Here is an 18321-nt window from a genome sequence, read left to right as displayed (position 1 = left end):
ATATTTTCCCAGTAGCAAATGTGTGCTACATCGAATGGGTCAACTCGAGCCTAACCTAGAAATAAATCTAACCTAGCCTAACCTAACCTAACCTAACCTTACAAAACACAATTAAATTGATTGTGTTGTCCCGTTGTGTTTGCGGTACCGTTTGAATCAGCTTGGTCTTAACCTGCAAAGAGGTCAAACCTATCCTAACCTAAAAGAACCTGACCTAACCTAATCTAAACTAACTTAACTTCACGTAATACAATTAAACTCATTGTGTTGTCCCGTTGTGTGTGCGGTACCGTTTCATTCAGCTTCGGCTTAACCTACATAGAGGTTTAACCTATCCTAACGTAACAGAACCTGACCTAACCTAACCTAGCCGAATGAAATTCAACCACACGTGTAGCTATGTAAGCGTACGGTTCTCAGTTTTAAATGTGTGCTATATTTAATAGGTTAACTCGATCTTAACCTACAAATCAATCTAACTTAACAGAACCTAACGAAATTTTGCTTAACGCAACACAACTTAAGTGTTCCCATTGTTACACAATAAAATTCATTTCATTGTACTACAGGTGGTTAAAAATTTAGACGTACATTACTCATTTGAAGAAACTTAGAACTAAAAGTAGAATTGACCCCATTTCAATGACCCTGACAATATTTGTATCAATTAAAATGTAGAACTGTAACTGAAACATGCAAATGAATAAGAGTTTTATTCAAAATTTTTTTCTCTCTGCTTTTCTTAAACTTAAGGGATATATTTATTCTATCTTTCGTGTTTACATTTTATCTTGCTTTTTATCGTAATTAAATTGATTTATAGACCTACTTCAGTCTATTTTCTGCCTGCTATAACGTGTCCTTTTTTCTTCATTTGTAGGTCAACACAATGAGTTTAATTGTGTTACGTGAAGTTAAGTTAGGTTAGGTTAGGTTGGGTCAGGTTCTTTTAGGTTAGGATAGGTTTGACCTCTTTGCAGGTTAAGCCCAAGCTGATTCAAACGGTACCGCAAACACAACGGGACAATACAATCAATTTAATTGTGTTTCGTGAGGTTAGGTTAGGTTAGGCTAGGTTAGATTTATTTCTAGGTTAGGCTCGAGTTGACCCATTCGGTGTAGCACACATTTGCTACTGGGAAAATATGCTTCCAGAGCCTTACGTGTAGTTCAATAAATTTCTGTTAATTCAGGTTAGGTGAGGTCAGGTTCTGTTGGGTAAAGTTATGTTAAATAAGTTGATATCAGGCAAGGGTTGATCCTCCACAGTTGTCGACATGTTTTTGAAGTGAAAATTTGCATCACTGGCATTATTTTGAAATTTATTTGCCTCAGTGCATAATTTTTCGTCATTTTTTGAGGGTATGGCTCAACCATGACGTGATGGGTGATTTTTGATACCGAATTTGAATTCAGCGCCCCAAAATCCATAAGAATACGTGTGTCTTTTTACCAGATCCGCACACTTTTTTTTGTGTGGCTGTGTTATGTCAAACGATTCGTACTTATTGTTCAATGTCTAAGTACAATTTCTGAACAAATTTAACTTCTCGGACAAATCTAGGATTTTTTAATTTCAGAAACTAAAAGTTTCGTGTAAGCACTTGCTTGAGTGGATTAAGTCAAGTTTGAATTTTTTGCACATTTCTATTGATACCTAGTGCATTAGAATGAATTATAATATGCAATATGAGAACACAATCTGATATTACTAACCCTATGAAATTTATATAAAAAACAATTCTTATAAATATTTTTTTCCTTGATGAAAAAGGAACTATAAACAAGATGTCTATTTCATATTACTAATAAATTTAAGGAGTTAATAATGTTTTAAGCAATAAATTGAATTTGCTTGATTCACCCAAGTTCATATTATACCAAATTAGATTGACGAAATTTTTTATGTAATTTCTCTGTTTTTAACTGACGATTTAAAACAACATTTCAATTTACTGTAGCCATAATTTGTTGTTTTTTTCAGATTTTTCATTTTAAAGGAAACATGGACTTGAAATTTAGTATAAGAAAAAAATTAGGACACCATGTAGTATCGATACAATAAAATAACAATTTAATGCTCAGAAAATTTATGGGCATTTCAGGTTAGTTCCTTCAAATAAAATAGAGGAAATTGAATGCCAAGATTTATACATAAACTGAATATTTTCAATGTCAGAAAATAACCGAATGAAAACATTAATTTTCCCATCGTTTTTCAGAAATTTTCCACAACTTTATTGTTACTTTTTGCTTTACTGGCTTCCATTTCCAACTCCTAATCCCTGATTTTCCTCTTATTTTGTTACCCTGTTATGTTTTGTACTATGTTATCTTTAATCTTTCTTTTTAATCAAAAGACAGAATACCATACAAAAAATGTTTAATGATTATAAGATGTAATAAGCTTGCATAAAAATCTTGAGAAAGTAAAGAAGAATACGCTAAGAATTTTTATCTTTACGAGGAAAAAGAATATTAGAGTTAGCTAGATAAAAGAAAAATCCCATAGATAAAAAACAACATAAATGATCATAAGATAGAACATTGCAGATTCTTATGATTACTTAAGAAATGTTCTATCTTTCATTCCCAGAAGGGAGACTTCCTTTAGCCAAGCAATTTCTCCATCCTCCTGTTTTTATCTCTTCCTCCTCGTCTTCCTTCTTTTACTCTTCCACTCGTTCCAATTTCTATACTTATGAATGGATTGCTTAACTACTTCCTCAAGGCTTGAAGTAAACCTGCTGGTAACTCTATCAGATGATCTAGCAAAGACCAGAGCACCCGGAAACGCCCACGGAAACAAAAACGCTGCCACTCCTAGAACTCCTGCCGCGAATGCTGTGAAAGGCGCCATAGCTATGCTAAACATGCCATAATGCAAAGGGTTTAGGTATTCAAAATACGAGAAAACTGAAGTCATCGATTCCATAACGCCTGAGGGCGATATATCGAAATCATAATCTCCATCATCATCGTCATCCGCTGTAGCTAAAGCTGTTGAATCAGATAGTGGTCCACCGGTAGCACCACTTTGACCTCCACCAAAATTGTCTGCTAAACTGGAAATCTGATTATTGACTCCAGACAAATTGGGAAAATTAGGACGTGGAATATTCAAAACGGCTTCTGATCCGGAAGCATCATTAGCTTGACCAGGTCCAGGTGCCAAAGCTGTTGGTGCCTGAAGCGCCTGAGAAGCATCAGCTGCTGGAGCCACGCCAGATGCTGTCTCAACTGCTGGAGCCACGCCAGATGCTGTCTCAACTGCTGGAGCATTTGCAGCATCTGATATTGAAACTGCAGATGATCCTCCTCCAATTTCAGGAGTATTAGCAGCATTTCCTGCACCTTCTACTTCATTAGCAAATTCTACCTCATTAGGATTGGAAGGTCCAATCTGAATATTTGTACCCTGGAATATTTCAAAAGTGTCGAGATTACCATCTACTGCTGGATTATCATCTAGTTCTTGATTTCCCTCTACTGCTGGATTTTCTGTATCTTTAACAGGCTGATAAGGATTATTTTGAGCTGGTGTATAATAATTCTTATCGTAAATATCAGAACTTGTTGGTTTATTTGTATATTGAGGACCATCTGTATATACAGGAATATTTGGGTGCTGATTTGGGTATTGATTTGTATACTTAAGATCATTTGTAAACTGACCAGCATACTTATCAGTTGCAAGATTACCATCTGGATTCTTCTGACCTTCAATAGCATATTCATCCTCTCCAGTTGAACTAGTTGCAGGACTTGTGAAGATATTAGTATTCAAGATATGAGAATTTATGACAATATTCAAATCCGTACAACCTTCCTTACTTTGTATTTTATTCTTCACTTTCGTTATCGAGTTTATCATTATAGTTGGACAGTCATCCTTTGTTCCAGATGCAGAAGCCTCGCCAATATTCGAAGAATTCATCATCTCATCATCCATGAACATGATGTGAACATTCGGTGGAGAACTAGGTTGTTGGTTAGCTACTATAGGTTTACTCGATGGGTAATTTGATTCAGTATGTGTTACGTCAGGTGTTTTAGATCCAGTATTCGAAATATGAACAACAGTGTTCTGGCTAATATCAGAAATTGGTCTATAGACTGGTCTTCGTTTTATGGCAGGTTCTTGAAGGCTATTTATAATTGTGTCGAACTGAGGAGATGAAAAGTAGTACTGCGGTTTAGTAAATTCTTCATTGTCGATTTTATCAACAATCTGCTCTTCCTCTATGGGTTTCAAAGGGGTGTTGGGTTCGAGATCTTCATAAATTGGCTCGAATGTATTGCTCATTGGTTTCCCAGATTCTTGTATCACTAAGTGACTCTGATTGTTTGCAAATGCTGGGATTTTTAGCCACTGAATCATTTCTTCCACTGATGGATGCATGGAAGGTTCTTGGTTCTTGGTGATCTGTTCATTTCCAGAACCTTCTGGAATCTTATGAATTTTATGCTCACTTGGTTTCTTGGTAGCATCTTCTGGAAAGGTGGTATACTTCTCGTAATTGTACAAATCTTCCATACTTTGGAGACCGCCACTTGGCCAATTCTTCAGATGAGTATTGAAAGCCACTTTAGAGTTCGGCCTGGGCGTTACCACATTTCTTGACGAGTTCTTAAAATTATCTTTTGTTATCAGATTTGATGGTTTTACTTTATTTGGTGGAAGATTCTCTTTCACGTCTATTTTATTAGATAAATTTAATATCTTATTTTGTGAAGTTGCACTCAGTTTCACAACTTTTATTTTTCCGTCGTCAGTTTTCGTATTATTTTTAACAACCTTATTCAAGTTCTTGATCCTATCCTTCGAATTTAATTTAATTGGAATATGCTTGTTAGGTATTATCTGCACGTAATTCTGATTTCTGGAGGAAATTCTTCTTCCCTCGAATACTGATTTATTTTTGCTCTCCTTGATTTTATGTTCACCTTGATTTCGAGCTTTAATTGAGAGATTGTCCTGCGATGCGTGATTTGAAATTGGAATCGGAATGACCCTGTTGCTCACCTCGCCAATAATGTTCCTCCCAAAAGGATGAAATCCTCCGAAAAAATAGTGCCTATTTTTACCGCTTTTGATATTTCTTTTTCCCTGAGGATAAGGCTTACCAATCCAATCACTTCCTACCTGATAATCATGGGAATCGTCGACAAACGGTCGAGCTTTTTCCGAAGCGGAATAGTTTAATCTTATAGTAGTTCTATTACTAGTGGGAGATGGTATAATATTTTTGTAATTATAGTTACTATAAATTAGTCTATTATTTTCTCGATTGCCTATATACCTGTTATTGCTTAGGACAGTATGAGAACCGCCTTCGCTTCTCATTTGGACGGGTTTCCATCCATTTCCATAAACTTCCGGTCTGCTTGCCTCCAATGGAGCTGTAACAAATAATGAATAATAAGGCATTAGGATAGTGTATTATTAAAAATTAAAGCCTTTTTCTCATAATTTAATAAAAATTAACACTGCATAGTATTAATTGACATGTTGCATTTAAAATTCTTCTAATCATCTGACAGTAATTATATTTTTTTATACAAACAAAAACGTAAAGTCATTCAAATGTAAATAATAAAAAATCTTTAATGAAATTGATTCTGATCGTCTTATTTTCCAAATTTATGTGATATTATAATTTGAAGAGTGTCACGACATTACCATGTAAGTGTTTTTTTTTCAAAACAGATTTTATTGGCTTGAAAATTCTTTAAAGTGACATATTTAGAACTAAAAAGTAACTTATTTTTAACCCAGAAAGTGACTAAAAGTAACTAGTATGTATTAATGATATAACGAATTTTCTTTTAAATTCTTTTAAATTCAAAAGTTTAGGGTAATTTTTTAAAGGTTCAAGTTAATTGAAAACAATTTAAAAATATAAAAATATCGCTCTAATTCTATAAGTTTAAAATAATTTTGGAAAAATGTAACAGAATTTAAAATAATTTGAAATAATTATGGATAAACTTATAAGATTTCAGGGTGAATTCCAAATGAATTAAAATTAACTCCACCATATATTCTAAAATCTCTTCAAATCCTTCAAGTCCTACGAAATCTCTTATTTCTTGTGAATTCTACTAAATTTATTTGACAAACATTGAGATTAAGAATCCCTTAAAAGTTTTTAAAGTTCTTGTTAATTACTTAGAATTTTCAAAAATAATCAAAAATCTTCTGAATTTTCTTGGAAACTTGAAATCTTTGAAATTATTCTAAAATATTTTAAAACTTTTACAATTTTTTGGAATACCTTAATATATTTTAAAGATCATAAAAATTTATTCGAATTTTTAAAAATACCCTAAAATATTTCAAACCCTTTAAAATCTTTTGACATCCCTGGATTTTCTAAAGCTCTTCGAAACTTCCTTAGAATTAAAAAAATACCCTAAAACCCTTAAAATGCCTTGAAATTCCGTTAAGTTTGTAAAATCAACTGAAAATTGCTTGGAATCTTTTTAAATAATCTAAAATCATCACATTTCTATTAAATATTTTTACATATCTAGAAATATACGGAAACTTTGAGCGCTTTAAAAATCACTTAAAATCATTTAAATCCTCGAAAGTTGCAACAATTATTTCAATATTACCTGCAAATTCTAAAAAATTTACCGAAGGTTAAAAAAAAAAATTTTTAATTTTTTTCGGAAGTAACAAAGAAGTGTTCAGATAAGAGTCTTTTGTGATTATCTTATATTTGCAAAACCTTTTTAAAAATGATGGAAGAAATAAAAAGGTAGATTTTTTCTGAAAATCTTTTTATGTTTTCAAAAACCGAGAAGAAAATAAGGGTGATTTTCTGAAGAACTCCACTTTTTTCATTTTTTCTTATAATTCGTTTACATTTATACTTGTAAATATGAAGCAACAGTTTCACAAGAACGAAACTCAGGAAATATGTGGTGAACTGTACCAGCAAGTTATAAAAAATTTAAATTTTGTACTACTTTCCGTCAGTCTTTGAGGATTGATTGATATGATTCATTGATATGATTGATATGATTCATTGATATGATTGATATGATTCATTGATATGATTGATATGATTGATATGATTGATATGATTGATATGACTGATATGATGGATATGATTGATGATTGATTGATATGATATTAAACTGTGAAATAATAGGGTGGTTCAAAAAACGCTTTTTGAGCTAGCAAGTCAACCCCCCCCCCTCCCCAAGTTTTCATTTCTGGAAGGAATTAATTCATAATTTTTTATTTTTCAAAGTTTAAATATAACCACGTACCATCGGACACTTAAAAATTCCATTTGTTTAACATGGGGAAATTTGGATTTTTGAAAAATTGAATTCATGCTCCAGGGGTTTATCGAAACGTGCCAAACTTTTTAGGGATTAAAAAGGAATATCTACGAAATGAAACCATAATAATAACTTTTATTTTTAACTCACCCTTCCCCAAACCCCCTGCGGCGCCACAAATATGACCCAAAAATCAAAAAATTACATTTTTAAGCATTATTCTTATTTTTTAGCAATTGCTGTCGTCTCTTTTATACAGATAATTACTAATGGGCGATTTTAATATCGTTTATGACTTTCTGAACAATGTTTAATTTTTTAAATAAATATAGCTTGTTTAAATAATTATTTATTCTTAAAATATGTCAAAAATAATCGTAAAAATTTTTTTTAACATTATGTAATTATTTAAACAATAAATTATTGCTTATTTACTAAATTTCTAAGCATTAAGTCAGAAATGTCCAATTTTTTCTTAAATTGGTATTCTATGCTACCTTTCTGTTGAATGATGACAAAATTTTGATACATTCCTAATTTTTCACAAATCACTCTTTTTTTCGAAAGAATTTTTATTTGCTTATGCAATTTTTTCGATAACTTTAAAAGAATTAAATAAAATAGAAAACATAAAATTATTTTTCTGAATGTATAGCGTAGAGAAAATTTTTTTCTGAGCATTTTTTAATTGTTTCAACAAATATAATTTGTTTAAAGCATCATTTTTCAAAAAATATTTTTTAAATTATTTTTTATGAATTAAAAATAATGTTGAATGATTTCCAGTAGCAGTGAATTCTGCTAAAAACTTTATTTTATTGTTTATGCAATTAACTATTGTTTTTTTAGTTTCGTTTCAATTGAGTATGGATGGTTCACATCATTTTTGGCACAATATTGAATAAATCATGAAAGTTATAATGAAATTTAAATTATAAATGGATATTAATCCATTCTTCCTATTTTTACAATCTTTACCATGATTGTATTCTAAAAAAAAGCACATTCACTAATGCAAATTATGATTCAAATTTCAACATTTTCTCTGAACGAAGTGCTATATTTTAGGTAATGTATAATATTTAAATTAATAAAAAGATTACTTTAGATAACTTTGTACAATTAGTACAATTAATTTAAAAACATTTGAATAATAAAAAGGAAAAGACAAAGCCAATTTTGAAAATGCAGTAGTGAATAATACTGTTAAAAGAGGTTTTAAATTAATATCGGACTTAAACTGCTTGATAACATTAAATGAGGATCAAAACAGTACTTATTAAAACTAGTAAAAAATTACAGAAAAATTACTGACATTCTGGAAGACACCAAAAATATATATTATTATATATTGACGGAAATAATTCTAGGTGTTATATTTTATGTTACTGACCCACATTTTGTAATAGAAAACGGCTTGAAAGAATAAAAATTGTTTAAATAATGAAATTATATTTTTAAAATAATTTATTAACCCCTTAAAATCAACATTTGAGAAATTTAAACGAGATTAAAATACAATTTAAAATCCCATTTAATGTCCAAAAATCAAGTTAATGTTACCCGAATTTGGTCGTTAGATTCTTAGTTTTACCTTCAGGAATACTTCAGATTTCCTTGAAATCATTCAATATTATGTTTAATTCAGAAAATACAATTTTTAAAATGTTTTTGGAAAAATTATCATTTAAACACATTGTATTTGCTTTAACAAATAAAAATGTGTTCATTTATTTACTCAATACACTATACATTCAGGAAAATAATTGTATGTATTCTATTTTGTTTCATTATTTTAAAGTTATCGAAAAAAACTGCTTGACAAAAAAAATTGTCTAAGCAAATAGAGATTTGTCAAACTTTTCAAGAAATTTATTAAAATTTTTTAATTATTCAACAAAAAGTGGCCTAGGATACCAATTTGAGAAAAAATTTGACCACTCCGACTAAATTTTTAGAAATTTTGTAAACAAAAAATAATTATTTGTTTAAATAATTACATAATGTTTTTTAACAAAATTACTTCTCCGAACAATGACTGACAGCTTATTCAGAAAATACGATTATTTTTTACATTTTTTGTGAATAAATTATTGTTTAAGTAATTTTTATTTACTTAAACAGCTAAAAATTGTTTAGAAAGTCATGGAAAATATTTAAATTGTCTATTAGGAGTTATTTGTATGAAAAATACAACAGTAATTGCTCAAAATTAACAAATATTGTAAACGTAAAATTGTAGACATTCCTCTTCAATGAATAAAAAATTGGCACATTTCTATGAAACCCTAGAGCATGAGTTTAATTTTTCGAAATACCCAAATTTCCCCATTTTAATCAAATGGGATTTTAATGTGCCCAGTAGCGCGTCTTAATATTTGAATTTTGAAAAATAAAAAATTACGGATTTATTTCCTCCGGAAATGGAAACTTTTCTGCTTTTTAAACTTTCAAACTTTTTCTAAACCTTTACTTGCCCTCTAGAGTGAAAAAAATTTGCAATGCATTTTTGGACAGCCCTAGTGAAATAAGTATTCCTTTATTTTCAGCAGAGAATGATATATCAAAATACCAAATCATTCAGATAACCTAAGCTGGACCTGTCTCTCTGATTTGAAATGTAATAAAATTGGTCGAGTAATCTTTTCATTTGTAAAAGTGACTAAACTTAAAAAAGTGACTGAAAACTGATTTAAGAAAAAAAAAAGGTGACTGAGTGGCATTCCTGAGTGTCAGAGGCGAAGGGTCGATTGGAGCATAGGTATTATCTCTTGAGAAACTGTTGCATTTAATTAGAGACCTATCATTGCCATCGATCTAATTAAAAACTGGCTACTAACCTGCAACTCTAAAAGTACTTAATGAATGGAAATCATTAACTCTATTGAATGAATGAAGAGTCTTTTAATATCACAGTTAAATAGCTCTTTGCCTTAGTCGAATAGCATTCTCTTCGTCGATAATCTGAGATTGTAAAGAGCTCGTTAACTATAAATTGCTAGTGTTCTAAGCCACGCATGTCCGTGAGTATAAATATATATTATATTTACAATTTCAAGTAGAAAGATTCACTACTAGTACTACGATGATCTAATATGGGCATTAGACCATTCAAAAGTGACTTTCGCTAAAGGCAAACTATAATGATTCTATAATACATAGTATTGATGTACAACTTAGCATTTCGCGGACGGTTCTAAATTTCAATGCTATTTGTAGACCACCAAGGTGTAATTTTAGAGTATCATTTGCTTCCACTTTCTTCGTGAGGAACTGCGGTAATAAACAGTCTAGAAAATAGATTTTTTCCATTTCACTTAAGTTGAGGTCGATCACGAAAGAAAACAGCATCAAAAACGTTCTGATATATTTCACACTATTACTTTGAACATTGCACTATTTCGAATTACATGGATTTCAATATATGAGGCCCCTAGATTCAAAACCGGACATATGCAAAAAATTCGAGTTTCGTTTTTTTGCAGAGTTTTGTAGAGAATCACATGGTGCATCTGTCTGTGCAATCTTAGGACCAAAACCGGCTTCTTTCTGGCTTGAAACCTATCGAGAAGATCCGCCTCAGTTTCAAAACCGGCCTCGATTGGTTATGAGTCTGTGACCGATACCCTTTATTGGAATAATATTCAACATTTTATGAAGTAGGTACTTACAATGGTTAATGATTTTGTAAAGTTACATTTTTATTCATAGGTCTGGTTACCTACCTACCTATTTTGACACAATATTATTTAATGAAATTTTGGTAAAAATGTCAATTTAGTCAGTAAAAAGTTTTAAGAGTTTTAATCAAAATTTTAGTCAATAAAATAGAAGACAGAAAAATAAGAAAGATTGATATTTTATAAAGTTGTTTAAATAAAATTTTATAGACTGATTCAAGTAATTTTGTTAGTTTTTGAACCCGAATGCAGCCATTTCAAACGGCGGGAAAAGGTCAGGTGAAGTTCAAAAACGGACTTACGTAATGTTAGCTTCAGAACCGCACTTATGCCAATTTAATTTCACAATAACTAATTACTGAAGAAATTTAAAATTTTGAAACTTGGAATGATTACTTCCGTAACCATGTAGAACTGCAACAAATAGCTAGGATTAAAAAATAATCACATTAGGATAGTGAAAACAGTTTTTTGCAAGTGTCCGTTTTTGAATTTATTTTTTTAATTATTATCCTGCTATATTATAGCAGGGTGTTCCAAAAAAAGATTCCAAAAAAAGATGAAAACGCTTTTTGTTTTTTTCAGAATACAAGTAAAATAATAAAGTTGAACTCCTAGAAGAAATCCGTCAGATGATTCTAAGCGCTGACTCAAAAAAGTTTAAGTTAAAAATTGCAAAAAGTCGAAAAATCATTTTCATCTTTATATTATTTTGTTATTCGTAACAAGAAATTAATTTAAAATTATTGGGATGATAATTTAGAATATCTGTTAGATTTAGACTTCCCACTGACCCGGAAAACCGGGAATTAGACAGAAATTTTGAGCATCGGGCAAGAGTAGATGGATCGATCAAATACTAAAGTTCCTTTTTTATTTCTGAACGAAAACTTCCTTTTTATATATTTAATTTATTAATTATATAGGTAACTTAAATTAAAATAATTAATTAATAATATCTGGCATAATAATGTTATAATTTAAAGATGTTCTGACTGTTTTGAAAATTAATTTAAAAACTTATTTGAATTTGGAGAGTAACATAAGCTCCCGTACCATCTACCTTTATTTGAAAAGTCTACTTTTTTTTAAAAATCTACTGTTTTGTAGAAAATTTCATCATTTTATTGAAAACTCAACTGCTTTGTTGATTTTTCGGCTTTTCGGATAGAAAATCTGTCTTTCTGGATTAAAAATTCATCTTTTATGGTTGAATATTAATTCTTCATAATTCAAAACTCTACTAGTATATTTTTGGTGTCGGATTCATATCTTTTGGTAAAAAATTCTACTTTTTGTTTAAAAATTTAATTATTTTGTTAAAAATGGAACTATTTCGTAAAAGCGTCATATTTTTTCATTCAAAAACTTTACTGATTTGTTAAACACTCGTGCCCTTGGATTGAAAATCCATCCTTTTGGATTTAAAATTCATCTTTTATGATTGAAAGTTAGTTTTTCGAAAATAAAACGTCTACTACCATATTCTCTATTCATAATTAATCTCTTTCGGTTAAAAATTCTACTATTTACTTGCAAATTCAATAATTTTGTTGAAAACTCAACTATTTTCTTACCAGTTATCTTTTTTGTTCCAAAACTTAACTCTTTTGTTGAACATTCGTCTTTTTGAATAGAAAATGCATCCTTTTTGGTTTGATAATTCATATTTTGGAAGAAAAGTCACGTTTTCTGTTTGTAAATTCATCTTTTTTTTTTAAATTTCACTCCTTTGTTTAAATTTATATATATATATGTAAACTTCAAATCTTATAGGGATAAGGTACCCATACATGGTAATATTATTTGTCTTTGTGGAAAATCTAAAATTACTTTTGCAATATTTTACATTAAATATTTTACCTCGTAGATCAACTCATTTTCCTCAGTTACTGATGTTCGAAGAAATTATTGAAATTTTCGGCAACTTTTATATCAATCAATCAAACATTTCTCTAACTATAGCCATTATAAATTTTTTTACACTCTTTTCCTAGCGCCAAAAACTGTTTTTCACTAAGCAAGGTTACCTTATGTACAACTTTGCAGAATAAAAACAAAATTTAATAGTTTTCTAATCTACAACTTTTGTTTCAAACTTATTAGCGTGAAGTGATTAAATAAAAATAGACAGGAAAAATGATTGAAAGCCAGTCGTACGATTTTTTTTGCTCCCGGTAATTTAATAAATTTCTGACTTTTAAAATATGTAAAATATTTAAACACATTTTTATATTATTAAATACTTTTAAAATTATAAACGGAGAAAGCAATATATATTTACTACACTGGTATAAAAGTTGTTATGATCCAATAAAAGTTTACATTTGTAATTATTATTAATGACCGTAGTATTGTTCCAAGTTCATGGCTCGGTTAAATTTTCCGATAAAAGAAAAAAATCTGTCTTAAGACTTATTTGGAAAATTTTATTTTTAACTCGAAAAAAATCAAATTGTTGATTGAAATAAATTCACCAACAAAATAATATTTTCTGTACCGTAAATAAAATAAAAATAGGGTTTTCACAATTTTATAAAATAATAAAAATTAGAACAAATAAAGCTTTATTTAAATAATCTAAGTACATTTTTTCCTGTTTGAAAATACTTACTTTTTATTTGAGTCTATGGTAACAGATTTTTTTTATTCAAATATATAATTATTTCTGATTTTAAAAATCTCGAATAATACAGTTCAATCCAAGGGTTATTTCAGTTAGAAAATGGTTTCATTAATCAGGAAATGAAAAAATAGCCTGCTAGGAATAATATGCTGAAGAAATCATGCCGAATTCGTATCTATAACTAACAAGAAAGCAATAATTTCACTTGCCTATAGACGTCCACAATTTTCAAAAAAAACTGTGTTTTTTATAACTCTAATGGATGTCCTAAATGATGGTTCTAATAAATTCTTATTCATTAATTGCTTCAAGTAACAAAATTAACTAAATGATTAATATAATTTTTTGCATTTTCTAACCTAATCATTTTTGAGACAGCACTTACAATATTTCGATTAAGTTCTTCTAGAAATCACTCTTTATTAATTAACTAATATTAAAAAAAATTGGAAAGCGTTTTCACGTTTTAAGAAAAGCCTTTTTAAGAACACCATAACATATAGGCGCTCAAGTTTGAAAAATGTAATAATAATTTAAATTAAACCATTTTTAGATCCACAAGTATTTGATAACAAAAGCTTCCGAATGGAATAATTTCAAATTTTTAGATTTGAAATTTTATCAATTTCACTTTGAAGGTGATGAGAAACGATTTTCAACTTAATCATTTTCAAAATTTAATTATTATAAATGGGAATTGTATCACCTTAGACCATTTGACACATGGGTGTCTCATTTTACACCATTTTAAATTTAATATTTTTTAAAAATGGTCAAACAACAATTCTCTTTCTGTCATAATGTTTATAGTTTTTTGTTTACATTATAATATATCCGTACCAGTTCTCTACATAATACAAGACTGAAACTTTTCACTTGCTATCTATAGACAATATTTTTTTGTTCTGACTTACCGATTTTTTGAGGCCTCGCTTCGCTGGATCCTGCAAGAAGCAGGATCGTAGTGAGCTTCAACAGCTTCAACCGCATGTTCACCCTGAAAGAAATAAAAACTAGTAAATCAACAGTTTCACATTCTTATTAAAAAAAATGAAAAGCAAACGACATCTTTACAAAAAAATTTTAATTAATATCTATATTAAACCTTTCAAGTGTTCCACTGTCCAAACGATTTTAAAATTCAATAAAATAGACCTTAAATTAGTATAATCACTAAACAGAAATCATTTATAATATTTTAAAGTAAGACAAAAAGATTGTATTATATTATAAACGAATTAATGAACAAAAGTAATTGTTTCGTGTTTAGAATTGATAAGTTATTGATACTAATTGTTTTTCCATAAAGTATGAGCAAAAATTTGAATTTTTTTCTATAAATAGTCTCATTTTTCTTAACGAGCGAAGATTCATTTCCACGTGAACGCGTCGAGCTAATGCATACGTGCGCAAAAATGAGCCGCGTGGCCGAAATAAGACCCTTCTAATTTTTTAATGATGATTGATTTTCAGTAATTATTTTCTTACAAAATATATTTATACCTTGCTCAAGAATTTTTACTTTGTACCTTGTTTGCTGGTCAAAACTCGTTCTACTTCCCATGAACTTGAAAGATATGATTGCATGATTTATGCAATGGCTTAATCAAAAATTAATAAACTTTGTTTAAGCAAAACTGTTAAGATTTTATTTAACATAGTAGTGATAGAACATTTTAAAAAAGTTCCCTGTAAATTTCATCAAAAAATTCTTAGAATTGGCTGAGTTACGGCGAGTTAAATTTTAAAACATATAAAAATCAGTTATATAAAAAATGGGGTTTCGGGTCTCCTTTTAAGAAAAAGATGTGCAAGTATATTTTCTATGATGCGTCTGTTAAAATCTAAATCGCAGTTTACATTCTTCCCAATTGACTATTTTTAAATTTGAAAAACTTCTAATTGTTTTGAAACTTAATTTGAATGATAATTGAAACTATGTATTTTGTTCCTATGAAAATATTTCAACACAATTTTCTCATTTACAAACCTTGACGTTTGAACACTAAATTTCGAGCGCTTTTAGATTATAAACTACTCTTTGAAATATCAAGTTGAAATGCATTTAAATTTAAAAGCATTCTTTCAATATTTCTAAAAATAAAAAATATGGGTTTTAAGATGGGATTTAAGATTTTTCGGAAGCTTTGAAAGTGGAAGCCTTTGACAGAGAGATTTCAGAACTACGTGAACTGAATTCATATCTAGTTCTGTTCGCATGCAAATTTTGAAATTTCTCAATTCGTTATCCAAGAAAAGGTACATGTTAACCAAATTTTTAAAAATACAAATGATCTGGTACATATAATCATTACAGGTATTACGCTTCTGTTAACTTTTACGTGCTGAGCACGAACGGAATATTTATAATCTTATATTAAAAATTGCTATAATACTCTTTCAAGTAAAATAAAAATTCCGCATTCGGTCTTACGCAAAGCCTACTTGCGCATTCACACCAGATGTCAAAAACGTGTATCGGGGTTTCAACAAAAAAAAAAACATTTCAGACCAAGAGGTGATGTAAGTTTAAAATTTTTGCATGAATCAAATTGTGGTTTCTGGGCATACCAAGGTTCCGCATGATTGAATCGTTTGTATGCTGAATTCACCCCTATTGTTCGATTGTAATCGATACCTTTGTCGAATTCAAATTAGGTTTTAATCTGACTACCGCAAACAGTAGTAGAAAATAATTAACTGCATATTAAATACTTCCTAATGAAAAGTTCGACATGTCAAAAAATGTATCACGTCTGGAAACATGTATAGACTTTGAAATTGGAAATTATAATAAATCTACAGCAGAAGAATACATAATTTAGCTATTCATGCATATGTCACTAAAGCTAAAAAAATTGCATCGCGATTTTTTATATGGATTTGAACGAATGCCATAAAACCTTGTAAGATTGTTTTCAAAGAATGAAAAGCTGATACGCTCTATTTAATTAAACATCTTTCTATCAAAAATAATACATAAAGTTTTTGCATATTCCTAAAACTTCAAATGAGTTGACTTTTTTGACGTACCTATTTTCTCAAACTCAGAAAATTTTATTCTGTGACTTTATCTTTTACTAGTTTCTAAATTAATTTGGAGCTATTAAGAATTAGGTCGAACAACAGCTATAGTAGGAGTGGAGGGGGTACATACATTTTTACTATGTGAACGAAGGGCAAGGGGATTTATTGCAGAAAATGATATCACTCATGGACAATATAAATTTTATAACAATCAATTATTTTTATTGAAAAGTCTAATAATATATTTTTTGTTCAGAATTCATATAATTAAGTATAAAAGTCCACTGTTTACTTGAAAACTTAACTGTTTTGTTCAAATTTCTTCCTTTATTGGTTGAAAATTAATGTTATTGACTGAAAATTCAACTAATGCATTTTTGCTGCAAATTGTTTAATGCTTGGTTAACAGATAATTTATTTCGTTAAAAATTGATTGTTTTTAATAAATATTGAACTATTTTGTTCAAATCAGTTCTTCTTTAGTTAAAAATTAATTTTTTAACTAAAAATGTAACTATTCCATTACTGGTTGAAAATTTACGTAATTTGTTTATAAATTTGTTGAACTATTTTATTGAAAATTCTATTTATTAGTTGAAGATCCATCTTTTTGGCTCAAAATTGAACTATTCTGTTAAAAACTCGTTTTTTGTTGAAAATGCACAAACTTTTTTGAAAATTGATTTATTTCGTTGTACACTCGTTTTTTCTATTTGTAAAAAAAATAATCTTCTTAATTAAAAATTTGATTATTTGGTTGAAAGTTGATCTAATATTTAAAAAATTAATTGATTTAAGATTTGAATATTTTGTTGAATATTCTTTCTGTTTGTTAAAAATCAATGTGCTCAACTGAAACTGAAACTGTTCCATTTTTGGTTGAAAATCGACCTTTTCTAGTTTACAAATGAACTATTTGAGTAAACATTTAAACTGTTTTGTTTGAATTTCGTAAATTTTGGTTAAAAGTTTAACCACTTTCTAATGAATTCGTCTTTATGGTTAAAAATTCAACTGTTTTGTTTAAAAAATTCGTTTTTTTTGGGTGAAAATTAAACCGCTTTCTAGAGAATTCGCTTTTTTTAAAATTCAACAGCTTGGTAGACATTTTTTTTCATCTTCACTGAAAAATTTTACCCGGTTGAAATTTTAATTCCTTTGTTGAGAATTCATCTGTTTCGTAAAATTTGACTGTTTTTTATTTTAATATAAAGTTTTATTTATTGAAATATCCACTATGATATTTTTTGTCGACAGTTAATCTTTTCTCATTGAAAATTCAATTATTTGATTGAAAATTGATCTTCTATGTTAAAACTTCATTTTTTCTTGAAGTTACATAATTTATTTTACTTGAAAATTCAATTTTGTTAAAAATCTATTTTTTGTTGAAAAATTAACTGCCTCGCTGAAACTTCGTCTTTTTAGAAAGAGAGCTGTGTCCTAGATTAAAAATTCCATGTCTTATAAAAATTTCGCCTTTTTGGTTTGAAAATTCAACTATTATATTTGGTTGAAAATTCAACTTTGTCGGTTGAAAAAAGTTCGACTTGAAATCCTAAACGTTTTATAATATTGAATTCATTATGAGACTATGCATTAATTTTATTTTAAAAATGTATTCATCTATTTTCGTGAAAAATCAACCTGTCCCCTGCTTTGAGAACATTTCGATTTGTGAAGTTTGTT

At 29.0% G+C, this 18321-nt stretch overlaps 1 protein-coding gene across 5 annotated transcripts in view; it reads right to left on the bottom strand.

Moving 5' to 3' along the window:
- LOC117167092 overlaps window positions 1-18321 on the bottom strand; it is an 86481-nt gene that overhangs the window by 12720 nt on the left and 55440 nt on the right. For all 5 annotated transcript variants that reach the window (XM_033351731.1, XM_033351729.1, XM_033351728.1 and 2 more), the window contains 2 exons: window positions 14520-14602; window positions 5304-5403 (listed from right to left, as the gene is read on the bottom strand). In XM_033351731.1, the coding sequence (XP_033207622.1) occupies window positions 5304-5403; window positions 14520-14595 (176 nt within the window). In that variant the 5' untranslated portion in view covers window positions 14596-14602. The remainder of the gene's footprint in view (window positions 1-5303; window positions 5404-14519; window positions 14603-18321) is intronic.

This window comes from Belonocnema kinseyi, chromosome 2 (assembly GCF_010883055.1).
Source record: "Belonocnema kinseyi isolate 2016_QV_RU_SX_M_011 chromosome 2, B_treatae_v1, whole genome shotgun sequence".
Classification (NCBI taxonomy): Eukaryota; Metazoa; Arthropoda; class Insecta; order Hymenoptera; family Cynipidae; genus Belonocnema; species Belonocnema kinseyi.
Note: the sequence above shows the minus strand (reverse complement) of the source record. Positions and strands in the feature narration are given on the sequence as shown.